Here is a 27,129-nt window from a genome sequence, read left to right on the forward strand (position 1 = left end):
ATGACAGAGTGAAGCTTCTACATAGCTAATTAAGAAAATAAGAGAAAAGCTTTCTAATTAGGGAAAACAGAGAAAGAATAAACCACTGAAAAAGTGGTCAGATTAATTTCCCTGGAGATCGGTGACAAATACAAAGACATTTAGCTCTGGTATGAATTAGTCAAATTTCTGTCAGAATATAAAATCGAATGTTGAAAACAACTATAGTAACTGTTAGAAAAGCAAGCACAGTGACATTGAAGAATCCATGAAAAAAGAGAAAACGCCCTAAAAGAAGTGAAGGTTCTTTGGGAGCCGCGCCCTCTGCTTACTCTGTGATACCTGGACCCACAGGGCAGTGCCCTGGGCAGGGGCACGTGGCCCCCGCGCCTCAGTTTCCCCACTGAGCAGTGAGGTACGACTCACGGCGAGACCTGAAGGGCTGTTCTTGTGACACCCTGTGCCGTGGCCACCCTTGCAGCAGGAGCTGTGTCTACTCAGGAAAACCTCCTGACGGGCAGCAGAGGCCGGGCCCTGGGCGAGGCGGCAGCGGGGCCTGATGTGACGCCAGGGGGATCGCGGTGGCCGTGAGCCTCCCAACGGAGGACGGTAATGCCCTCACAGTCCCGAGGAAGGTGATTTCCAATCTAAAATTCTTACTAGATCATCCCTCAGTCACACATATGGATGGAATTAAGATACTGATCTCAAAAACATGACCTCACAAGCCACCTTGATCCAGAAACTACAGACAATCCATGCCACCAAATCAAAAGAATAGACCGAGAAAGGAAGATGTGTCACTTGGACAGCAAGGGATCCAATCCGGGGAGACGGGACAGGAGCGTCTCCGGGGAAGGAACTCTCAGGATGCTGGCAGAGGCACCCAGGGCAGAAGGGAGCGGGAAAGGAGGAGCAGCGGTTCCAAGAAAAATCAGACCTGTGCTACCTGACGCGCCTGTGTGCGCAGAGCTTTGCAATTCAGCACAGGGGATGACTAGCCGGTTTGGGGCAACCAGTGACGGCTGCCACGGAAAAGCCCACAAGTGAAGACTCAGGACCATTGCCACCCCCAGAGGAACCGACTTATGGAAGTGGAAATGCGGGAACCGCCAGGCTCAGCTGTCACACTCACACAGGTGTTCCACGATGAACCTGACAGGGATTTAACCAACAGTTATCGCTCAGGAACTGGGAAGCTGTGGGAGGGGGGTCTGAGAGTGTGTGTGGGAGAGGGCTGAGGGAGAGAGCTACTTCTGGAAAGAGTAAACTGCATCTTAACAGATGTGCTCTGACTCTCCCTCCTCTGCAAAAAAGAAAATGGCGAGAGAAGCGGGTTAGTTAGGAATATGAGGCAAATGCCGCAAGAAACAGTGTAAAAAGCCGACGAGCTACCTGTGGCCAGTGGAATCCGGGCAGGGCAGGAGACGCGTGCTTTCTCTTAAGCCCTGTAGCGCTACCTGACTTGAAAAAACCGTTACCATGAACATATTTGATAAAAATTATTAAAATAAACAGCCAACCCCACAGGACGAACTCGCTGTCTTAAGCAGCAGAAAGACACAGAGGTGGCGCCCTCGCAGGGTGCAGGGTGGGCCCGCAGCGCGCCCGGGAGGGCGGGAGGCACACGGCCACACAGAACCAGTTATTCTCGCTCGAGGTGCTGTGCTGAGCCCCTCTCCCCAGCCCAGTCCTCCTCTGTGAGTGCCATGATGGGGGCCGTGCATCAGGGAAGGTGTTGTGGCTGGGACAGCAGACAGTCAGGAAACCCATGAACTAGGGGGCGGGCACCCCAGGGAGGAGGGATCAGCAGCGGGAGGATGAGCTGATGTCAGCAAAACATCTAAAGACAAGGCGGCTCTGGGGGACCCGCGCTGGAGCATCCTCATCGTCACAGTAACGCTGGGACCTGCTGGTGCCAGGCGCTGGGGCGGCCCAGGGTCTGCGAACCGCGTGGCCTCTCTGGACGGCCTGGAGCTTTCGACTGAGTCTCGGGGCCCCGAAAGGGCATCTTCACGTGTTCAATGCCGTCCCCATAAAACACAAAAGGTGCGCACCTGTGCACGTAGTGAAGCTGATGGATGGAATCGATGGCCAACACCATCTCACCGATGTAGAATCTTGCCATATCTTCTGGAAGCTTGTCTTCAAATTTACTGAGCAGGGTCAGTAAATCACCACCCACGTAGTAATCCATGACTAAGTACTACAGGTGGGAAGAGGTGGGAGAGAACAGAACATTCGGTCAGCGCGAGGCCTGACAACGCGAGGCCGAAGTTCTACCACGGAAGTCCTCTGGCTCTTCCAGTCTGGAGCGCTGGCTTCCGAGCTGCTCCTGTGTCATCCAGGATTCCCCCACCCAGTACCTTCCTGCACCATATGTGTCGTACTTTCAGTTAGGCATCTGACGGAGAACGAATTTCAGGAACAACAGCGCGGAGGATGGGGGCCGAGAGCAGGGCAGGAGAGGGGCTGGGAGGCCAGGACGTGGTCCCGGAAGGAGAGGAGGGTGACAGGCACCGGGGAGTACTATGCGGAGGCAGAGGCCAGACCACAGGCTGGCGGGCGTGCGGGCCGAAGGGAGAAGTTCTCCGGCCCCTAAGAAAGCGGTAGGAGTAAGTCAAGCACCCATCTAGCTGAGTCTCGACGGTTTCCATGCTTGCCTAGAATTCTAAACAGAAAAACGAAAATGCTTTACAGCAGCACTGAACATGATCGACAGGCTCCTGGAGAACTGTAAGGAATCCGTAAGAAAGTAAACTAAGGGGCCATAAGGCAGAAACTTACTTTTAGAGTAAGAACCAGACCAATTATTTCCTCTGTCATGAAACACGGGGATTCTAAGTCAACAAGGCAACACCCTTCTACTCACTGGAGAAACAGGTTCAATTTTTAGGACACGCCAAGTCTAGATGCCTCCAACAGAAGGAACGACGAGAATGGGTTCTGCGGGGCAGCCCGATGACTCCGCACGAGGAAGGAGGCCCGACGCGGCCTGCCCCGCCCTCCAGGCCTGCTTCTCCACCACCCCACAAAGGCAGAAACTGCCGGGGTCCCAGAGAGAAGGAACCTGCCCGACAGCACCACTCAGGGGCGGCAGAGACAGCAGCCAGCCACGGGTCTGCGAACCCCAGTACCAGGGCCCAGGTTCACACACTAGAAAGCCCGGAGCCCCTGCCTTCCTTCTGGATTTTCACTGTACCTCTATTTGTGCAACTCCAAACACTCAAGAAGATGCCTTCTTGGCTGCAATTCCTAACTGACCATCTTCTGTCAGACATTTCAGACTGCAAGACACTACGCTGACTTCAGGAAAGATTAAACAAAATATGTTGTTTTCCTTCTGTACAGATCTGCGCCTGAACTCCTCGGAAATGGACCCGAGATGGTTGCCTCTGAGCGGGGGTGATGTGCACTCGGCAGTCTGCTGGGGAAGGGCCCTGAGCACCACCTCCCGTCACACGCTTGGACAAGTGGCTCCGTCCCCTCCCGCTCCAGATGCCCCATTTAAAATGTGGTGACAACCTTCAGGGCCTCAGGCACGGGGTCCCTGGGGAGACGGAGCTAACCCACGCGCCCCTGCTTGATAAACACAACGGTCCCTCTGTAGACATAAACATATATGTTGTAAATTCTAAATAAACAGTGTAACAAACCATGTTACCTAATTCTGGACATTCAAAACTGACGGATGTCAAAGGATGTCTTTGACGTGGGAAAGAGACCCTATGTCCCTCTTGCTGTAGCCAACGGAGCAAAGAAGTGCGGGTGAGCTCAGGGAGATCGAGCTCAGGTCCCTGGCCCAAGGCTGTGCAGACCTTCGAAGCCCCTGCGGCCACCGCTGGGGCTGCGCAGGCAGGAGGAGCCGGGCAGAGACCAGCTTCTCCAAGGACGGTGCTTGCCCCGCACAACCAGAGCTCCATGTGAGGACCTTTTTAGGTTTAGGCAAACCTTCGGTCACACGGTCACTCTGGAATTAAGAGCAGCTGAGGGCAAAGGTTTGGCTTCTTTCCCCTTGTGAGCCGTTGTTTTGTGTCTGTTTTACAGGCATCTACGCTCACCTCGGGGCACACGTGTCAATCGCACAGCGGACTGACTGGTCAAGACTGAAAGCCCCCACTTAGGTCGGAAAAAACAGATAACAAAGAGTCCCCCCAAAACCCACGTCAGAAGACCTCAGCGAGCCCAGCTCGTTGGGGGAGGACTGCACACCAGCAGTGTCCTCAGACAGCGTCAGGCATCGTGGGTGACACGATTACCCACTCAGCGCCAAAGGCTGAGCCACTGTGGGTCCTCACGGCCCTTTCTCTTCAAACATAATCCAAGATAGAAAATGTCTTGAAGCCCCAGTTTATTTAAATGTAATAAACCCGGGGAACAAAACTAATCAGGTTATCTCGTGATGAGAATTGTCTGCCTTTAAAAAACCCCACCCAGGGGCGCCTGGGTGGCGCAGTCGGTTAAGCGTCCGACTTCAGCCAGGTCACGATCTCGGGTCGGTGAGTTCGAGCCCCGCGTCGGGCTCTGGGCTGATGGCTCAGAGCCTGGAGCCTGTTTCCGATTCTGTGTCTCCCTCTCTCTCTGCCCCTCCCCTGTTCATGCTCTGTCTCTCTCTGTCCCAAAAATAAAATAAACGTTGGAAAAAAAAAAAACCAAAACCAAAAACAAAAAAACCCCACCCAGTTACTACCTTAAACCAACCCCTTCGTTCTCTCCGAGCACATATAAACACTGTCAATTCCAAACCGCCTTGTTCGGTTTTTAGTAGCAGCACAAACGAATCAACCAATTTCACCCACATGCCATTCGACAGACTCTTGAAGCGCCTGACACCCAGACATACCAGGTAGTTTTCGTCCTGAAAGGCGTAGTGCAGAGTAGTGATCCACTGGCAGTCGCCGTTCACCAGCACGTCGCGCTCTTCTCGGAAACAAGCAGTCTGTAAAGAATCAGGGGGAGAGTCGGTCTGGGCCCGTCCAAGGAGTACGGTCCTGAACAGAGGGGTCCCTGCCGTGACAGGCTCTGGAGACGCGTCACCTGCCTCCCAGGCTGCAGGAAGCTCGGCCTCCCTCACTCACCTGGAACCAGACGCATCCTCGCCTCCCCCAGGCCTTTCCTGCACCAAGGCTTCGGAGAGCTCACTTCCTCGGGCCGGGCCCGGCCCCTGCCCCTTCCACACACGCCACCTCTGCAGCCGACAAAGGAGTCGGCCCGGCTCACAGGTGGATCTCAGCAACACTCTCCTGGGTGGGCCCCTCCCACCCAGCACTGCCCGACCTCTCTGGACCAGACCGGCTTCCTCTCGATAGCCTGGGACGTGGCCGCCCCGCGTCTGCCCCTCGCTGTCACACACCTACAGTTTAGCAGCCACATGGCTGGCGGGTAAGGGCACACATCTGCTTACTGAGCTGAGCGCTGGAAAGTGATTTAATCACGGTAACTGGTGCCACGGTCATAACAGGATTCTGTGAAGAAGTATGGTCTGCAGCACATAGGTAAAGGGCTGTTACGGTTTTTTTTTTTTTTAATTTTTTTTTTTCAACGTTTATTTATTTTTGGGACAGAGAGAGACAGAGCATGAACGGGGGAGGGGCAGAGAGAGAGGGAGACACAGAATCGGAAGCAGGCTCCAGGCTCTGAGCCATCAGCTCAGAGCCCGACGCGGGGCTCGAACTCACGGACCGCGAGATCGTGACCTGGCTGAAGTCGGACGCTTAACCGACTGAGCCACCCAGGCGCCCCTTATTTTTTTTTAAGAGCTTTATTTCACAGGTGGTACCTAGATTTAAAAGTGACCAGGTATTTTGGCATAATCATAATAAAACTTTCTCTTTGTTGATCACCTAAGATTTTAACTCCCTCTAGATCTGAAACTTGCACAGCTTAACAAAAATGACAGTGGCACTGATGGGAGCCCTTGGTCCACAAGGCACCGGGGAGTCCTACCTGCTCTCTCATGAGACTCACAGTGACCTCTGGAACTTGTTTTGTCCTAAGAGCTTTCTATTCTAAACTTATTTAAAAAAATTTTTATTTCGAAACAAAAAAATGACTGAAGTAGATGTGCCCCAATTCTACTAATTAAAAGCAGATAAAACAACTCAAATGGACCAGCAATCAGCTTACGATGTCCAAATGTGCAGAGACCAATGCTATGCCCCCCAGCCCACAGGGCCTGGCGCAGGGCAGCTGCAAGGAAGCCCCAGGGCCGGGGCTCCATGTTCTCAAGGGTCGACCCATCCACATTTAGAATAAAAGCCATTCTTAAACTCAGGATCACCAGCATGATGACCCACAGACAGGAAATATACGTATTATTCAGCAGTTTTGTTTTGAGAACTTTCAGTACTTTTTTAATGAGCAAAACAGATGAGCTAGAAAGCACAGCACGACCCACAAAGTTATGAATTCACAGCTTAGCGACTTTTCCACCGCCCCCTCTTGGTGACGTCATGCTTTCAAAGATTTAGTGTTCACGGTAAACTAATTTATTAGGAATAAAATGATAAATTACTTTAACCATTTTATATCAATATTATTATGTTTTTCTGTGTATCACACACACATATATCCCATGACATGTACCCTGGGATAATCGTAATAATTAGCAGACATCCTTGGACTTTTCCGACTATGCCAATTAGGTAGGATCTCTGTAACCAGATTTAAATTTCATAATTTCAGAATGTACTCACCATGACATTTGGGTAAATACTAACTAGTTAGAAGGTGCGAATCACCTCTCCCCAACCTTGGGACTTTTAAACACACACACACACACACACACACACACACACACACACACACACCCGGTCTGGAGGCTGACGCTGAACAACCAATCACTCCTCTAAAAATATAAACTTAAATGAATTTGCTACTAGCCTTTATTTCCCTGCTTATTCCTCCCCCAAACTCTTATGCACCACCAGCTACCCTGTTCCCACGGAAGAGTCACTCCAGCGATTTCCCTTGACCCCCAGAGCGCTGACGGTGCCACGAAGGGCTGCTGGGGCCGAGGCACGGCCACCGCGGCACCGCCTGAGGCAGGCAGAGTCCCCAGGCCCAGGTGACCACAAACACAGCGATGCTGCAGTTAACCAGCCTGCATTCATTTGGCAGAGGCCCGGTGCTGGGCACCACGGTGGGAAGGAGGAGGGTAGGGACGGGGAAGGAGGACAGGCCGTGACGGACAGGTAGGACGCACTGAGGATACTGAGTGAGAACGCCCACCCACCAAGCTGACGACAACCTGAGCTCAGGGGAGGGATCTGACCAGAACAGACGTTTGTACTGGTATCTGCCCAAGTGGCATCATCATCCCAGGGAAGAACTACCGAGCACAGGAAGGGCCACCTAAAATTACAAGGAAGGTTCAGAGTGACACGACAAGAGAGGCCAGAAACCAGAGAAGCAGTTTCCGGAGGAGGAGGTGGCTAATCCCAGGGGCGCTCAGTCCCGGGGTGAGCTTGCTTCACAGCTGGGGCAGCGGAGGTGGCGCTGAGGGCGTTCAGCCTGGGGGAGCCCAGCGAGAGGACACAGGGTAAGTGACAGAGCCTTGGAAAGGAAGGATGCTTGGCTCCCTGACGCAAAGTGGAGGACCACAGAGGATGGGGGGTGAAGGCAGACCGGGGGTGAGTCTGGTAGGACCAGAGGTAGAGCTCGGGCTGGCCCAGCAGCCTCACCGACTCCATCGGGGGCCGGAGCGGCCAGGGTCGGGACCGTGAAACAGGCCGCAGAGGGAGGGACACCGAAGTAAGGAAAAGCGCATCCAGACCTGCCAAGCAGTGACCACCTACTTCTGCTTACGGTCTCCGTCCTCCCTCTGGGAGGGCGTACGCAGACATCTCTGTGCTTACACAGGCTCCAGATCCAGTAATGCCTTGTGCACGGGAAGCAGAGCTGAGATAAATGCCCAGAGTTCCCACAAAGGTTTTGATTGGTCCTTACAGTGAGCAGCCCTCGGCTGGGGCGGGGTCTGGCGCAGAGAGGCGTGCGCGCAGGGAGGGGCGGAGATGGTGGCAAGACACAGGTCACTCTTGTCAAGGAGGGAGGGGGGAGGCCCAGCTCTGCGAGGACTGTGGTGGGGACCCAGCACATGCCCCTCACAACCCCCTTCTCCTGTTACTCTTTACTACTCCACGCTTACCTCTGCTCTTTTAAGCATTTCCCACTTGTTGAGGATTTTCATCGCGTAAATTCGCTCAGTGTTCTTCATTTTGACAACAGCAACCTGGAACACAAACAGGAGTTTAACAAAAACGTAGCTGAAGGAACCAAAAGCCAGCACACGTTGTCACGTAACTACAGTGACATCTCAAGTGCCCGGAGAAATGAAACCCTGGAAAACGAGCCGCTGAGGAGACACAAGTTCTTCACGTAAATGCAGATCCGTCCTGCTAAGCATCGCACCTTGCCGTTCGCCACACCACAACGTGCATATCCCTGCTCAGTTCCAACAACTTCCGTGGTGGGCGGTGGGCGCACAGCGGGGCTGGCCGCCCTGGGCGAGCCCGGGACACGCGCCTGGGACTTTCACCATAAAAACTTTAAAAATCCGCTCACTGCTCCCAACCTCTCCTCCCCGTGTTCAAGGGTTCCGTCCCCACGCTCCTGCCACCTGCCCCACTGGCGCTACGTCTACCTCCTCCTCCCACCGCCGGCCTTGACATGCCAGCTCTTGCCTCTGCGATCTGTTCCCAAGGGGCACTGAGTGCCGGCGTGGGCTCTGGAGTGGGACTTGGGCAAATCCTCTTCTTTGTGCCTCGGTTTCTACAACTAGAAAAGGGGTAATAGCAGTACTGGCCCCAGACTGCTATGAGGACAAACCAGCGAATACACCTAAATGCACTTCGAACGGGGTTAGGCATATAGTGGGCACTCGGCATGTTGGCTGGCGGCCACGTTCTTCAAGGCACAATTCAAATGCCACCTCTTGCAGGAAGTCCTACCGGATTTCCCAGTCCCTGCCAAATCTCAGACGCGCTCTGACATCACTTACCAACACCAGATGTGATGCCTGTGCCAGCACACGGCACATTCTACCCTGCAAAAATCATTCACTGGCCTAAGTCCCCATCACAAAACCATAAGCTACTTACGTATGGCTGTCCCTTTTTGCTGCCAATGGAAGAGAGCCACACGGCAGGCATAAACAATTATTTACTTCCTTGCTTCCTAAACGATGCATGTCGTACAGTAACATCGTCAAAGTCACCACACAAGCTAACATGCACCAGGCACTTTCCCCGTGCCAGGAACTCTGCTCACTAATTGACCTGCACCCTCTCAGGTAACCCTCACCACAGTCCTCGATGGTGGCTATTTTTATATCCATATTTTATAGACACGGAACCTGAGGCTGAGAGGTTTAAATAACATGCTAACAAGTAGCAGAGTCTCACCCTCAAGTGCATGCACGTTAAGGATTATAAAGACAGTTATGATTAAATATTATCTTCCCTGGGCCTGACGATAGGGCGGGGGGTCCACAAAGAACATGCCTTGATGGAACCCCAGAGTCTGGTGAGGGTCAAAGGCCCCTCCCACAGCACACAGCTTCCCGCAGCCCACCATGTGGAAGTCGTCCTCCAGTCGCCTCCTTCGGTCATCTCTCTCACTGCCACCCCAGTGCTCGCGGTGGTGGCTCTTCTCGTCACACCTGTTTAAGCTGCTGTTTACTAGCTGTGGTCTTAGAACCACTAACCAAGCTCGCTCGGATTCTGAATAAAGAACAAAGAATGCCGAACAAAGGTTCGGTGAGTTCTCCCACGTGTCCCAGAACATGCAATCTGGGCACACGTGATGTCATCACATTAGAAGTGTCGATTTCTTCCTAGAAATCGGCTACAATCAATAGGTGAAATGTTAGTGTTAAAAACAAAAGCTACTATAATGTAATCCCTATCAAAATATCAACGGCACTTTTCACAGAATTAGAACAAATAATCCTAAAATTTGTAGGGACCCACAAAGGCCCCAAAGAGTCAAAACAATCTTGAGAAAGAACAAAGCTGGAGGTATCACGTGCCCGGATTTCACACTACTACAAGGCTGTAGTGATCAAAACAGCACGGTGCTGGCACAAAAACAGACACACAGATCAATTAATGGACAAAGGAGGCAGGAATATACAATGGGAAAAGACCATCTCTTCAACAGTGCTCAGAAAACTGGACAGCTACATGCAAAAGAATGAAACAGAACCATTTTCTTATAGCATGCAAAAAAAAAAAAAAACAAAAAAGAACCCTCAAAATGGATTAAAGATTTAAATAAAATATAACACCTGAAACCATAAAAATCCTACAAGAAAACATAGGCAGTAACCTCTTGGACGTCGGCCTTAGCAATACTTTTCTGGATCTCTCTCCAAGGAAAACAAAAGCAAAAATAAACTACTGGGACATCAAACTAAAGAGCTTCTGCACATGAGTGGAGACCATCAACAAACAAAAGGTAACCTATGGAATGGGAGAAGGTATTTGCAAAAGATATTTCCCATAAGGGGTTATATCTAGAATAGATACTGAACACACACAACTCAGTATCAAAAAAGCAAATGATCCAATTTTAAAAATAGGCGGAAAACTTAAGCAGACATTTCTCCAAAGAAGACATACAGATGGTCAACAAGACACATGAAAAGATGCTCCACATCACTTATCATCAGGGAAATGCAAATCAAAACCACAAGGTATCACACCTCATACCCATCAGAATGCCATTATCAAGAAGACAAAAAAAAAATAAGTAAGTGTCTGCAAGGATCTGGAGAAAAGACTCATGCACTATTGTGGGAATACAAATTGATGCAGCCACTGTGGAAAACAGTATGGAGGTTCCTCAAAAAGTCTGAAATATAACTACCTTCTGATCCAGCAATTTCACTTCTGGGTATTTATCCAAAGAAAACAAAAGCACTAACTCAAAAAGACAGATGCATCCCTACGTTTACTGCAGCATTATTTACAATGGCCAAGATGTGGCAATAACCTACGTGTCCACTGCCTGATGAATGGATAAAGAAGATGTCATATATACCTACAATGGAGTACTACGCAGCTGCAAAAAGGAAGAGATCTCACCATCTGCAATAACACGGATAGATCTAGAAGGTATAATGCTATGTGAAGTAAGTTCAGACAGAAAAGACCAACACCAAATGATTTCCCTTTTATGTAGAATCTGAAAAACAAAACAAAACACAACAGAAGCAGACTCATCGATGCAGAGAACAATCTGGTGGTTACCAGAGGGGTGAAATAGGGGAGAAAAGGCTACTTAGTATTTACTACAGAAATGGCCTCACTCGGAAGAAACGGTAGAGCTGATAACTTTTGAACAATCCAGATCTTGCTGAAAATGAGACACAGAGCACTCTGATCTCTTACTAGACGCTTACTTCTTTAGAAGAGGCCTATCTAGGCACAGGCCATGTCCAGAAAATATGCCAGTGCCTTTGATAAAATACCCAGAAGCAAAAGAATACATCTGTCCACAGAAAAACACCTGTCAAACCAAGAACACGTAGAAGTGAAATGCAGGAGTAAAATTTAATGTAAAAACAAAAACTCCTGTATATTGAACAAGCTTTCTCTAATTGCACAACTTATAAAATAAACAATCTGTAAAAATCTTGTTTAGTTTACCAGAAACAACTTCCTGGCCCAAAACTCAGTCTTAATTGCATCAAAGAGAGCTGATGCTACAAGGATCTCCAAAATGATACGTTTCTGTAAAGAAAACCAACAGAAGTGATCTTACACAACATTAACAACCGATCTGGGGACATGACAACTCAGTGGGACACCTGATGCCAGCCCCGATCCAGTACCGGAGGAACCAAAACAAACCGCCATGAAGAACATCGCTGGGCCAACTGAGAAACCTGGTGGAAGACAGCAGATGAGGTGCAGGGCTGCAAGAACACCCCGGGGAGGCAATGGCAGTGACGCCACCATTACCAGACAGTGGCAGTGACCTTAGCCACAGAATCCAAGATTCTTTCTGCGGCGGGGGAGGACTGGCAAGCACGTGCAGGGAACCCAGACGGGTCGCAGGATGGCCGGGTGGCCGGAGGAGCCTGATGGCGATCCGAGCCCAGGCCATGGGGCCCCGGGTGGGGGAGGGACTTACACAGGCCGAGAAAGCCTGGAGAGGGAGCAAAGGTAGGGGAGAGAACCCAAGGACTTTCGGGAAGGCCTGGGCAAGGACGGATTTCCTGAGTTTGGGAGGAACTTAAAAGGTGACACAGGCCCCTTCTCTGAAGCTCAGAAATCCGAGCCGTGCAGTTAAGTTCTTTGCAAAGAAGAGCAGTGAAAATCACCGTAGCCTATTGTGGCACAACACCGTTGTCTCCCCCTCTTCTGGAGAGCGACCCTCCCCTGCCCCGCGGCACCCCTGCGCCTCCCCAACCCGGTGCTAGGGGTGCGGCGTCCCCGCAGATCCCCGCGAGGGCCCGGGCCCGGTCCTGCTGCCAGGGAGACAGTCGGCAAAAGTAGATGCTGCGCTGAATCGGGTTTCAATTTTGAAAGGTCTCTTTCTCCTCACTAAACAACAAAACCAGACCTGGACACGGGAGGAAACGTACGCCTTGCACACAAGTCCCGAGTATTCTGGAGCACCTTCTCGTCACGGCAGGTCGGGTCACTGTCAGGCAGAGCACGCGTGATGGGACAGGGCGGGTCACCGCTGGGCCCCACACGTGACGCCCCAGCAGCAGAGCTAAGGGGAAAGCTTAAGCGGAGGGGTCAGCGCATCCAGAAGCTTAGGAGGCTCGGCTCTTCGGTGCTAAGCATACACCCACCGATCCCAGTCTGCGGGGGGAGCCGCGGCCGGAGCCTCGGCGGGGGCACGACGCCCGCTGCACACGCAGAGCCTGGACGGGCCGGGGGCAGGATGAGGCCGCGCAGGCCAGGCCCAGGCACAACTCGAGCACCGACGGTGGGCAGGCTGCTGGTGACGGGCGCGGCCGCTGTGGCCTCCCCGCATTCTGCAGAAGGTGACTGCCGGGATGTTTTCAATTAACAAGTGGACTTTTAATAAACTTCTTTGTCTCAAAGAGACGATTTTGGTCCAGACAATATTCGGGGTAACTCACCGGCCACCAGCTTTTGTTTTTATTTTTCTCCTCTTAATTGTACCCCGCAGGTTCCGCCCACCAAGAACTACTCTCCAAGTGACAGTGACAACGACCCGTCCCCCAGATCGATGCACAGGGTCCTACAGACACCTGGTGGCGGCGGCTGCTCTCCCGTTCTAGGCAAAATGAGCAAAACAGAAGTTCATCTTACCTCACCAAAAGCACCTCTTCCGATTACTTTAATTATTTCGAAGTCTTCTCGATGAAGCTGCATCTCCTTGACCAGCTGTGTAAACGGCTTAGCTATAAATTCAAAAAAAGGAAATCAACAATTTACTCTAGTAAGTTGGTACTACGTAAAAATTCAACCTGACTGGGGCATTCCACTACATGACACAGCTTTTTCAGGAAACAAAGGTTTACTTTTTAAAATGCTTGGTATCTGACAGGTGTTGGGAAGTCTGTGTCTGCGCTCAACTACGCAGATGTTCATCCTTAGCCCCTGTCCTTCAGCATCTGCTGTGACAGATGCTGCCACACAGAGGTCCGCTGCCGCTGGTCGTGAACACAAGCAGCAGGTACATTGGAGGTGAGTAGGCTCCGTGGAGCCACAGGGCAGCCCGGGGTGGGGTGGGGGGAACACGAGACAGAAAATTCTCGCAGAACGGCGGCCATCTCTGAAGTGCAGGCGGTGCTCCCGGACATCGCAACCATCCTTGCTAATCACGCGGGGACTCTAGCAGTGACCTCGGTAAGAAACGGGCAGAAGCACTTTACACGGTACTCACGTGTTCCATGCACGCATGCACAGGTAACAGAATAATCATCCTTTTATTATCCACGTTGTAGGGAGGAGAAAACTGAGCCAGGTTTCTGTGGACAGCGCTGGGCTGAATAGGGTCTCCTCCCCCCTCCCCAAATCAGTAGTGTCCACCCAGAATCTGTGACTGTGGCCTTATTTGGAAGTGGGGTCTTTCCAAATGTAGTCAAGTTGAGGTCACAAACACGAATGAGATGGGGCCTAAACACAAAAGGACTGGTGTCCTTATTAAGAGAAGGGAATCTGGACATAGAAGGGAAACAGCCCCGGGAAGATGGGAGGCAGGGACTGGAGTGATGCAGTCATAAGCCACGGGACACCAACTGCGCCAGAGGCTGGAAGAGACAGGGGTCCTCCCGGGGGCCTCCAGAGGGAGCACAGCCCTGCTCACACCTTGACTTTGGACTTGGCTTCCCCAACTGTGAGAGGAAAATATCTGTGGTCTTAAGCCCCCCAGTTTATGGTAATTTGTTACCGCGGCCCAGGAAACCTTTCCAGAGACCGCGGGTAATTTCGTTCCAGGAGCGGAGCGAGAGGCAGCACCAGGACAGAAGTCCCGCAGTTCGACTCCAGGGACCGTGCACTCCTGACCACCACGCGTCACATCTCTTACAGCTGTTCTCATTTTCACCGTCAGGCCCAAATCCACGTTTTACACTGACCTTCACACAGTTCTCTTTCAAATTCCCCACTACTAGTTTTGCAAAACGTTTCCATTGGGCAAAATGTACAAGGCTCTGTGTTATTTCTCGCAACTACACGTGCATCTGCAATCGTCTCCAAAAACAGCCAACAGCCTGCAGCCAAAACCTGCAATCTGACGTTTTCCGGATTTCTAATTGAGCTCCATATTATTAACTGAATTCTGCAGTTTTTCTCCTTAAATAGCTGCTTAATAAATACCATTAAGGTTTGGTCACCATGGTTCAGTGATCACGGGAACAACAGCCAGAGCACAAGGTTCTTGGTGCCTAAGGACAGTGAATTGTTACCACTATCAGTGCAAATGCCCATCAGCACAGAGATCAGGAAATAGGACACTTGGGGACTGATTTAACAAAAAAAACCCACAAAAAACAAAAGGCCAGGCTAAAGAAAACCCTTGGGCTAGAACTTGAAAGGTTATCTATGGCTTTTTAGTTCTTTCACATATCACCCCCAAACAACCATTCCCAAAACTCCTAATAGGTATCTGTACTTCAAACAGCCACCAAAAACCTCAACCTCTCCTGGTACCTTCTAGGGGAACCGCATGGTACCGTTCATTGTACAATGAAAAAAAAACGATCCCAGCAAATCTCATCTGTTGTATTTTACCACCAGAAGGGAGAGCATAGGAGAGGAAAGAGAGCTGACCCGCTACGAACAAACTGTGTGTGGCACAGAGCACACTCGAGTGCACACCGCAGAGATGCTCGCTCTGGCAGGGGCATAATGCAACATTCTGGACTGTTCCACAAAACCCCAAGACTCACGAGAGGTGGCCGTCACTGTTTTCAATGTACAACCCAAACACATATTCATGAAAATCAAAGAGAATCCTACCCGTAATGAGCCACTTTTAATTTGCCCGTGACCCCGTGCCATCCTTGCTCGTAGGCATGTTCCATGTTTCATATCGTCTGTATTCTTTTACTTTTTAGATGTCTCGTGTTTCTGTACCACTCAATTATCATTTTAACAGATGCATACTATTTCACTAAGTTGGTGCACCAACAATTGTAAATCATGTGTCTACTGAACAGACAGGTTAAACTTTTAATTTTGAAAATCAGTACCTTCTTTATGGTGAATAAATCTGCAATGAACCTTTGCATGCACAGAAGCTTTTTTACTATTTTAAAGTAATTTTAGGATGAAATTCCAGGATTCTCCAAAAGGCACTAACTTTCTTTGTGGTTCCTAATCTGTCACCACACCCCGCCCCCCAACACCATACACGGATGGTTCACCTGCCTTTGAACCCTCCCTGAGGCCTGGCGAGTCTACTCGTAAGCCCTACGGGGAGGACTACCCACTCATCACAATTGCTCACCGATCACGTCTTAATCTTGTTTAACCTACTGCATAAGTGCTTTACTCTGACTTTGTGAAACACGCTACCTGTAAACGCCACGCCTCCGCTCGGTTCCTGCTTTTCATCTCAATTACGCTATTTTTACTTTACAGAAATTACTTTTCATAAAAATATTTTCAACAAAACGGAACTGATTCATTTTTTTCCTTCGTCTTTTCACTATCAGAGCCTACAAAGTTATCCACTCTTTAAAGATCTAACCTTCAATCCTACTTTCTGCTAAACGGCTTTTAAAAATAGATAACCCATTATTCGTCTGCCGTTGACAACATACAGTGTTTGTCGTAACTTCCAGCTGTAACCATCTCTACGCGTTGGCGTGGCCTGACGGTGCAGGGGGGTCGGGGGCGAGCGGCCCAGCGCCCATTCTGGAGCTTCAGCTCCTCTGTGTACCACCTGGTAGCCAGCCGTGCCAGAGAAGCCACTTTGTCCTCCGGGACTCCTCACCCACCTCAGGGGCCCACTGACCCTGAGGACCGAGGCAGGTAGGAGCGAAGTGCCTCGCGGCCATCCCTGTTCTTTCCACATCGATCACCTTATCCTCCTCGTCGAGTTCCCTCCTCCTCTTTGATACAAACGGTCTTGTTGCTTCTGCCTTGTACACAGTTCTGCGCAAATTTCCCCGAACTGGATGGGCATGAATTCACCAGGCCAGTCAGATGAACGGGAAAACCAGGGAAAATGGGACGAACGCTTGAAAAGAGCCAAGAGTTCTGAGGACGCAGTGAAAACGTGACACTGGCGTGTACCAATCACGAAGACAAGCACGCACGGCGGCAGACAGCCCTGTCCACTGCGCAGGGCCACCGAGTCACGCTGATCCCACGGGACTTCTCAGGTGAACGGCAGAGAGGGGGCTGTCAACCAGAGTCAATGCAAAACCAGGGTGACCCTGTCATCCGGGTCGGGCGGAGCCCAGAGACAGAAGCACACCAGCTCTCTGAGCACCAAAGTTTCACGTAAAGAACTGGTAGGAGCGCTAACTCGCCACGGACACAGCAGGCGCACACGCAGGAAGCAACACGACTACCCGTGGGGTCAGGGAACCGAAGGAGGGAATTCCGGAAACTAGGCAAAGGGCTCCGCACGGCTGAGGGTGGGCTGCTGCTGGCACTGGGGTCTCTGTGCTCACGGGCGGGGACCTGAGAAGCTGAGAGGGAGAGAAGCCCACCTGATGCCCGGATGTCCTGAGCAGCTACTACTGGCAGGCACTTTGGCCTGGAGGAAGAAGGGTTACAGGGGCGTCACTCAAAGAGGAGCAGGCAGGAAGTCCCCGGTCCCCTCTCCCTCCTCCACCCCCCTCCAGTCTCCTTCTGGAGCCCTTAAGGCAGAGCCCAACAGGGAGCGGGGTCAGAGCCCCAACGGGGAGATGCTGGGTCAAGAGGACGCTCCTGCAGGGCAACGGGATGGGAGATGGGTCGTAACCAGGAGGACTGATCAAATAAATGAACAAACTCAGGATAACGGGAGCCAGGGTCCTCACTGTCAGGGAAGGGAGTTACCAATAAGGGAGAATTGGGGAGCCTGGGCGGCTCAGTCGCTTGAGCGTCCGACTTCAGCTCAGGTCACGGTCTCATGGCTCGTGAGTTCGAGCCCCGCATCGGACTCTGTGCTCACAGCTCTGCTTCGGATTCTGTCTCCGTCTCTCTCTGCCCCTCCCCCACTCACGCTCTGTCTCTCAAAAATAATGAACATAAAAAAAAAATTAAAAACAAAAACGAGTAAGGGAGAATAAACCCTGCAGGACTGGATCAGAATCGGGGGTGTCAGTGTGACCTCATGATGATATACAGGGACATCAAAAACACAGACCTGAACGGCTGGGTACATACACAGGGTCTTCGTTCTGTCCACCGACAGGCCAGGAGGCAGCAACATCCAAAAACGAGCACATCTAGCGCCCGAGCTCGGTTTCTAAATACCAGCCTCCGGCAAAGGAGCCAGGACGCCTCGGGCCCTCCCAGAGCCGGCGCTAGAACATTCTGTGCCAGAAAGCAAAGAAGGGCCCGAAGAGTCATGGGTACTCAAAATCAACGCCAATGGTCACAGACTACATACATTAAGGAGGAAACCAGGAGTCCATACTGATCTGAAAGTTTAAAAATCTAATGAGAAATGAGGTATTTATATAGTTTCAAAGTAAATCCAAACACAATAGTTACCAACAAAGGGAAATAGGTGACTTTACAGCGAGGTCTGGAGAACACCACTACCTAAATCAGGGGATCAGAGCGAACACTACCACCAGCCGTGTGACAAAATGAAATTGTGCCGTCACCCGACGGGACCCAGTGAGAAAATGCAGCGTCACTTCTGTGACTTTCCTGCCCAAGTTACATAACCTGAGTGTAATCACGAGGAGACAGGAGGTGAACGTAGGGACAGGTGTGGAAGCAGAGAGAGCTGAGGGTGCCGCCTCCCACCGCCGCCGACGACACATGACGACGACGACACATGACGACGACAACACACGACACCCACACGACACCCACACGGCGACACCCACACGGCGGGAGAGGAGGAGGAAGCGGCCGCACCCAGGTTAGGCTGTGGAAGCGCAGTGGCCTGCGACGTGGGGGGAAGAACTCGAGGGGACGGCCGCGGACGGTGCACGGACTCCCGTGGGACAGACCCAGGGTGAGCAGGTTTGGGGGGGAAGGGAGCGATGACGGCAGCGTGCAATCAACACGTTCCCTGTTTCTGCTGCGGGGCCCAAGGCAGCGAGGACGCCAACTTTGTAAAACTCGACTGCTGTTTCACACGTGCAAAAACTCACCACCTCAGAAGCACCAGGTGACGCGGGGGGTGGAGGAGAGGTGGGGCCGGGAGGGGAGGACAGTCTACTGCCAGGAATCTGGAGACCACCGACCTGGAGGAGCCCGGGCACTGGCATTTCTTAAGCCTTTTTTCAGTCTGCCAATGTTACTTCACTGACTTAATCTAGAGCTTGGGATGCTCTTCGGGATACAGAATGTCCCAGGAAAAATTTTACGAAATTATATACACTGGGGTGTGACCCAGCTTGTCACCCATTCAAAGTATGCAGGATGCAGAGCAAAACCACAACAATTAAAACACCATTTGGGGCTCATTTAAAAAAACTGTTTTAAGATGAAAACTTTATTTTTTATTTTTTTTAATGTTTATTTTATTTTTATTTAGAGAGAAAGACATAAAGCGTGAGCAGGGGAGGGGCAGAGAGAGAGGGAGAGAGAGAATCCCACACAGGCTGCGTGCCGTCGGTACAGAGCCCGAAGCGGGGCTCCAACCCACGAACCGGGAGATCATGACCTGAGCCAAAATCAAGAGTCAGATGCTCAACTGACTGAGCCACCCAGGCGCCCCTGGGATTCACTTTAAATATCATTTATGCTAAGGTTCTCCTAGAAGACAGACATCTCAGGTAACCTGAAGAAAACAGATCAGCTATAATGTTTAAAATGTTTGATTTTCACGGTGATAATGAACCTGTAGATCTTGAAGTAAGAGAAACATAACTATTATACATTTTGGAAAGGGTGAAATTACCTCTCCTCCACATCCCATGAGCCAACACCAAAAGGTGACAGCTCAGCAAACACTCGCTGGGCGCCCATGTGCTGGCACCAGGACAGAGAAGTGGGCCCGGCTGCCGGAGGCCCCCGCGGGACTCTGGCTCCAGCAACTGCAGGGGTGGGGTTGCTCAGGGTCGTGCGCCGCCCACACCTCCCCCTGCGCCTGCCGTCACTGCACCTGCGCACCATCTCGGACCACTCCCCGGTGCCCCCGTCCCTCTGCAGGGGCCTCACAGCTCGCCTGTGCCCTCGCACCCACTCTCCAGCCTCTCCGGCCACAGCACCACCTGTGCCAAAGCCGACACAGTCGCATCACCTCCCCGGTTCGGAGTCCTCACAGCTGGGCATGGCTCCGGGCTAAGACCTGCGTGCTCAGAGCCTGCTGCACGTGTGGGCCGTCCGGGGGGCCCCCCTACACCCCCGTCCCCCACCCCGGTCCCATCACACCTCAGGTCCTTCTGCTGCTCAGGCCCTCAGGCAAGCCTGGGTCTTCCTAAGCAGAACCCTCACCCCCACAGGCTCCTGCTCATCCTCGGGACCCCTGAGGTGGGAGGTGGCCCCAACTCCAGCCGGCTGACCGGGTCAGGAGCCCATCAGTCCTCCAGGAAGTAGGCCTCGGAGCCATACCAGCTCACTGACGTCTTCCCCACTGGCCCGGAAGGCCCGGGAAGGCAGGGCTACTTCCGCCCTGTTACCCACCACTGCCCAAGGCCCTAGCACCACGGTGGGGATGCAGTGCCACAGCAGACTGGATGCCCACCTGACGATGCGATGTCAGAAAAAGGTCACCTCCTCCGGTGACAGGGAGGGGGGGGGAGTGGTGTCATATTTTCTAAGGTAAAAGTATATTCAACAACCTAGGATATCTTCCACCAAAAAAGACTGAACAAAGCTTTAGCCCTTAGAGCGCTAAATGTTTATTCAGAGATTTTTCTTTTCCTAATCTCTTCATTCTTCCACAACCCAAGACTGTCCCCAAAAGAACTCTCTTACTGCCCTAAAAGGCAATGAATTAATCAACCAAAGGCAAGCACTAGCCAACAGGAGATCCCATCTATAAGGAAAAACTGGAGTCCAGGGTTCCCTTTAAGCAGGAAAGCACTTTGCCAGGAAGAACTGGGGGTGGAGGGAGGATCTTTGGCTGAAACGGACAGAAAATCATTGTGAAATGAGAAACCAATGCACCCCCCCCCCGCCTTTGGTTTGTTTATCAGGAGAGGAAATAAGATCAGACTGGCTGGAAGGAGTGTCAGGGAGGGACAGTCAGAGGAAAGAGGACTGTGTCACAGAGCAGCAGCCCACAGGAAGGCACACGGGAAGGCCCCCTCTGCCCCCTTCTAGCTCGCACCATGACCTCCCTCTGGACTCGACCCGCACTGCCCGCCCCCCGTCACCCGCCCGCTCCACTGTGGCAGCTTCAGCCACTCAGTGGTCAGGCATCTGGAACCGGTCGTACAGATTACCCGGCGCACATAATACATTTGCTACTGAAGAAACAGGAGCCCCCAAAGCCAAGTGACAAGGGGACACGAGGAACAGCTCCCCTCCCTCCCCAGTGCCAGTCCACTCCACTCTGTGGTGTGGGGCTCCGCTCCTGGAAGTCCTCCCCTAGCAACTGCCAGCTACTGCTCAGGTCGCATCCAGGGACCACAGGTCAAACACCTGCTGCTGCACACCAGCGGCGGCCCCACCGCTGGCTGGGTACAGGACAGGGGCAGCTCTGGGAGGAGCCCAGGAATGGCACTGGAGTCCCAGGAGCATGCCCGTGCTCTACGGACCTCATTTCTCACAGAGGAGAAAGGGCCAGCCAGAACAGCACCCCAAGGACGGGGAGTATGGCCACAGGCAGGACAGGACGGTAAGTGGGCAAGGCATGACTTTGACCCCGATGAGCCCACACAGGGGAACCGGAGAGCAGGGCAGGACGGAGAGTCAGGCTGAGGCTGTCATCTAACAAGGGGCAGGAAAAGCAGACACTTTCCTCCAAGTACCAGCTTAGTCAGTTTCAAAACTGCTTCAAATTCATTCTCACAGTTCAGACCGCTGATACACCTATCATAAGGTTTCTGAAAAATGCGCTTAACTTACATCAAATGGGGTTTTCTTGTTTTAATATCTAATTTTGTTAAATGACAGAACACTTTCCTTCATCGGGAGTCCGTCACAAACCCTTCTGGTTATAAATTGCCAGTTCTGAATCTTCCAAGGAACCCTGTAGATAAAGTCCTCTAAATATGAACTCACCCAGGTAGGCTGATAATCAGGAATTACAGTGTGGTAACATGAACAAACATCACATTTTAACTTAACGCAATCTCAGACTTCTGAGAATTCAAAGAGAAGTCCCTTACCCCTCCCCTGACTCACGCCCGGAAGGCACAGACAGAGTCAGTGGAAATTGGAGAAGTCAGGGTGGGGAGATGGGTGGGGAGGTAGCAGGGAGTCAACAATAAACCAGGAAAGATCTCATTCCAACAGCCTGCTGTCACACTAACGCTGGCTGGCCCCACCTCGGCTAACCTTGCTCAGACCTAGTTCAAGGACTCCTGGGTCAGCCACGCATTCCTTCGTCTCTGCATCCACTCGGTTGTTGATTGACTGCTTTTCTCAAACCACTGTAATTTTGGCCCGCCCTGCTTTGTAAATTACCGACCTAAAACCCCACTGCCTCACTGCTGTGTGTCAACTTAGAAGCAACTGTCTTTTCGACCTGAGAGCAGCACAAGTCTCCCCCACAAACTGCTGGGGCAAAGAGCCTATGCAAAGTGAGCAGTCGTCACAACAGATGTCTGATTTCTAAAGCCAACTACCCTACTGATATGAATACAAATACACATTTAAATAAAAAATAATACCCTAGTGGGGCACCTGGGTGGCTCAGTCGGTTCAACATCCACCTCTTAATCTCAGCTCAGGTCTTGATCTCAGGGTCATGAGTTCAAACCCCACCTGGGGCTCCGCACTGGGCACGAAGCCTACTTAAAAAAAATCCTAGGGTACAATGGAACGATATAAAAAGCAGCGCCAACTGAGTGAGGCATATACACAAGTCACACAAATGCAACAAACGCACAAACAGAAGACTGCATTGTGCCTTGGTGCCTACACCAGAAAGAAAGTCAGTTTCAGGCCATTTCTTCCGTGAGTCACTAGAAGCATGCTGTATACGTACACTCTAAAGTTAAGAAACAGGAAAATCAAAAGTACAGACTGTGTGCTGGTTACCACATGGCAGGGGCCGAGGCTGGGGTGACCTCCTCCAAGATCACCATTCCAGGACTGAGCAGAAGGGGCCTGCGGCCGGGCAAACTACCCCAGGGCCCGGTGTTAGACACAAACACGCTGGGCCCCTGCGTGAACCCGGCAGAGCTACTTGGCTTCTCTAAGGCTGTCTGCTCACCTGCTGAGATGAACGGTGCCTACCCAAAAAGTGACTGAGACTGTTGAATTATATTATATATACTATAAATTACCGTGTTATAACACCCCACCCCCCACCAAAGCACTTAGCTCTGTCTAGCCTATAGTAAATTCTCATTAAACAGTAGCTATGGCTATTGGGTGACATAGTTTTCTTATCAATTACATTAGTATTACTTATATGTCATATTTAACAATAAGTAAACAAACCTACCACCAAAATGATCCTAGAATCCAGCAAAATTACCAAGAAGATAAAGACTTGTTACAAAACAGTTTCGCCAGGCCGATTACACACGGATGACACCTAAATAGTACCCAATAATTGCCACTAAGCAGCCTTGCAAACCAAGTGCCAAAAGGGGCCCTATACAGCCCTAGAGGGTGGTCTGTTTTGAGGAGCACACCTTAAACGTCAGGGCTGCCCCAGGCAGAGGCTCCTGGACATGCTAGATTAGGGGAGAAGGAAAAGTTTGCCTGCAGAGTCCAAACCACCCCAGACAGTCTGCACTCAGGACCGCCCCGCCCCCGGTGGATGAGGCGCCTCTGATCCCTGACTGAAGCCGCGTGTCACCGGACTCCCCGTCAAGGAACTCTCCGCCAGGCGGCGAAGTGCACTCAGATTGAGGATGTCTTTATAAGTGCAAAACATGAGGGGGAAGGAAATTCTGCCTCGGGCACAGCCTGTGACAGACACCCGCCAGGCCGGACGGGGCTGCTCCACAAACCTGTTCAAAGGCTCGTCATTAACTGCAGTGCAGCGACTGGGAAACGCAGGAGCTGAAGACATGCTTGAAAGGGCACAGTCAGGTTACCACCTTTGGGGCGAAATGGGACAAAACCCTTCCGAAGGATTCATTTTTTTTTTTTCCCTGTGGTTAAGTAGAATGTTTAACATAGGAGTTCTAGCTATTTTGTTTGTTTGGCTTCATCTCAATAAAACAGGTACAGGGCACAGTGCGTGCATGTCAAACAGTCAGCCATTAATTTAGAGCATTTCCTGGTGCACCTGCTATGAAGCCACCCACAGCATCTGAGTGGCCACAAAATGGCTGTGAGTTTGCACCAAATGCATGTTACTGCTGCCCACCCGACCCAGCAACCCTGCCAGGTGGGAGGTGGCATTATCCTCGTCTTGCAAGAAACTCTGGATCTGCGCCCCTGATTGCAGGCCTTGAACCCAGGGCTGATGCCAGGTCCAGTCTGTGTCTTTTCAGGGCACTAGGGTCAGGGTCCTGAGTCCCGGTGGGGCAGCCGTTCCGCCCTCTGGCAGCCTGAGATAATGGAGTGGAGGCCTGGTTGGAAGCGCCCCTCTAGTGCCCCTCCCTAAGGACCCTTAAGCCACCTCCTCGCTCTGGGATTACGCGAGCTGACACGGACAGAAGAAATGTTTCAGGTTTCTGTTACCCTCTGACGTACCCCATCCCAAAACTTAAGTCAGAAAAATAGTAATTTAATGCGGTGGCTCGTCTGTTTCTTTCACTCAGGTGCTGGTGAAGAACCCAACCATGGAGTGCAAAGATTTGGGGAAACTGCGTCTCATCCTCGCCAGGAACGGGCACAGCTTCTCGTTCCTTTCCGTCCTGTTCAGCCCCCTAGGGCCTTCCAACTACCTCTGTAGTTTTTCTTCGAGCTCTAAGTCCTCCACACCCTTCCTTTACCTGCGACCATCTTCAAATGCCACAGATCTGAAGGTTTTTTGCTTTAACATCTGAACTATTCACCAGGAGGGTGAATTCAAAAGACCCAGCTAGGTGAGCAGAGGTTGAGGCCGGCTGCAGGCCTCCGCTTCAGCCATGTGGACCGCTGCTGGTCACGGGCACCTACCAGCTGACCACGCACCTTTGCTGTAAACAGCATCATGGCGCGGTGACCCTCTGGCTTTGTCCCAGAGTTCTCAGTCCTAGATAAGGACCTGCTTCTTATCCATCTCAGACACGCCCTGCAAGATCTGAGCAATGCAGACCTCCGGCCCAAATTCAATTCAAACCCTATTTATTAAGGAAAGCCTGACTGCGACCGGACCCCCTCCGCGGGGCCACCTCCCGAGGCCACGTCCCTGTCGTTCGGGGTCCTCTGGGCTTAGCAGAGAGCAGGGACAGAAACACACTGAACACGGCACATGGGGAAGCAAGGGGAGGGCTACAAAGAATTTTAAGGAACACGCTGTATGAGTGAAAGAGAAAACAAAGAAAAGAAACCAGCTGTGAGGGCACAAGGGAGAAAACATGACAATGTATTTTTTGAAGGGGGTTGTGGAAGACAGAGGGAAAAACGAGTCAAAGTTAAATCATCCTTGAAGTCCTGCTTTTGTATTAGACACAGGAGCATCTGTGCGTGTGAGAGCGCGCAGCCGTGAGCCTGAGAGGGGCGGTGTGAGCAAAGGTATGGAGAAGGGGACCAGCTGTCTCCATCTGGAAGAACCTGCAGGGGCAGAAGGAGCTGGCTGAGCAAGTGAGGGGGGCCAGCTCGAACACAGACCTGGCTCGTTTATCTCACTCGGAAGCCACAGGGAGGACCCCAGGATCCCGTACGGAGGAGGTTACGCTGACTGAAGTCTGTGTTGACTGAATAAATGAAGACATGAGGTTAACACGTGAAAGCATTTCATAAACCACAGTACTGTATAAAAATGCTTGTTGTCCCTGACATAATGACCACTACCTAACCGGTAAGAACCCAAAAGGTTTTATCTACAAGTTCTAAAATATATCAGAATCAATTAAACGAATACTTATTAAGCCCCTTCTGTTTGCCAGGAACTGTTCTAGGCAGCATGGCTAGGTCTGGGAACAAAAATCCCTACCTTCCTCATACGTATGAAGAACAGGCAGTTATGTGGAAAACAGTAAATCCTTCAGAAAAAAAGGGAAAAGGGCAGGGAGACTGGGAATGTTGTAGAGTAAGGAAGGAGAGTTTACACAGTGCCAGCGGTCTGGACAGAAGCTGCAAAGTTGGTGGGGCTGGATTCTGACTCTAGTCTGAAGGTGGAGCCCACAGGATTTCCTGCAGGGCTGCATATGCAGTGTGCGCATTACCCGAATTATCCGAGGTGTTGGGGTGTTTGCTGGGAGCCGCCAGTGAGTGAGATGGCGGCGGGATGGAGCGGACTGTGGGGTGAGCTGCACCTGTCTGCCGGGAGGCGGCGGGACACCCGAGCCTGGCCGTGAGCTGTGAATGTGGGTACTCGGTGTACAGCTGGCATCAGAGTCACAGGCGTGGATGAGATCCCTGGGGGTTAGCAGAGACAGAGGAGGGGACGGGAGGACGGGCCCTTTGGATATCAGGAGGCTGGGGGGGAAGAGAAGGAACCAGCCAGGAGCCTCGAGGAGGAACCAGATCGAGACGCGCGACAAGCTGGGAATTAACTACTGTTTTTTGCCATGTGGACATCACGGTGGCCCTGACACAGCAGCAGCTCAGGGAACGCTGAGGCACAAAAGCCTGATGACAGTGAGTCTGAGAACGGGAGAGGAGGTAGTGAACACAGGGAGAACGAACGCACCATTCTGAAGAGTTTCGCTGCTAAACAAAAAAATGCATGGACTAGATGCCTGAAATCATTTTCACCAAACAAAAAACAAAAGACTACTCATCTTGGTAGAGGTAAAGGTGATCCATTCTGAAACTGCTAACATCTCACTGATCAACTAACCCCATCAGGCTCGTGGATGGGGGCGGGGATGGAGAGGAGTCTGTGTTACTGACATCACAGATGTTATCAACAAAAAGCTCATTTTCACTGGTTTAGATGGTAACAGCAAACCATAATCCCGGGGTTATCAATTAAACGTCTCAAGCTTCAACCAGCAATCCACAGAATACAGCCATTTCCTTACAAAGAATGTTAACGACACTCCATTTTCCAAGGCCGGTGCCGGGACCTCTGCGGTGTCTCCCGGGACTGCCCTCTCACCCGCACGGGGCTCCGACCACACGTACCCGCACCAGCGCTCTGCGGTTATTTTATTTTATCTTATTTTTGGTAGAAATTAATGATTTTACTCACTGGCTTTTCTTTTTTTTCTTGATCTTTATTGAATTCTGAGTAAAAAATTTTAATATTGCTAAAGAAAATAAAGTTAGGAACATACACACTGCTTTATCAAGTCAACACCTGAGATTATAAGTATATATGTGTGTGTGTGTATATACATATATACACATTATAATAAAGACTTCACGGTGTGCCAAAGAA

General features: G+C 51.4%; 1 protein-coding gene across 1 annotated transcript in view; it reads right to left on the reverse strand.

Annotated features, from left to right (window-relative positions):
* Nucleotides 1–27,129, reverse strand: part of CDC42BPB (CDC42 binding protein kinase beta) — a 102,620-nt gene that overhangs the window by 48,249 nt on the left and 27,242 nt on the right. The window contains exons 2-5 of the mRNA XM_043557066.1: nucleotides 13,272–13,363; nucleotides 8,126–8,209; nucleotides 4,823–4,918; nucleotides 2,037–2,185 (exon numbers count right to left, since the gene is read on the reverse strand). Of these exons, the coding sequence (XP_043413001.1) occupies nucleotides 2,037–2,185; nucleotides 4,823–4,918; nucleotides 8,126–8,209; nucleotides 13,272–13,363 (421 nt within the window). The remainder of the gene's footprint in view (nucleotides 1–2,036; nucleotides 2,186–4,822; nucleotides 4,919–8,125; nucleotides 8,210–13,271; nucleotides 13,364–27,129) is intronic.

Source organism: Prionailurus bengalensis, chromosome B3 (assembly GCF_016509475.1).
Source record: "Prionailurus bengalensis isolate Pbe53 chromosome B3, Fcat_Pben_1.1_paternal_pri, whole genome shotgun sequence".
Classification (NCBI taxonomy): domain Eukaryota; kingdom Metazoa; phylum Chordata; class Mammalia; order Carnivora; family Felidae; genus Prionailurus; species Prionailurus bengalensis.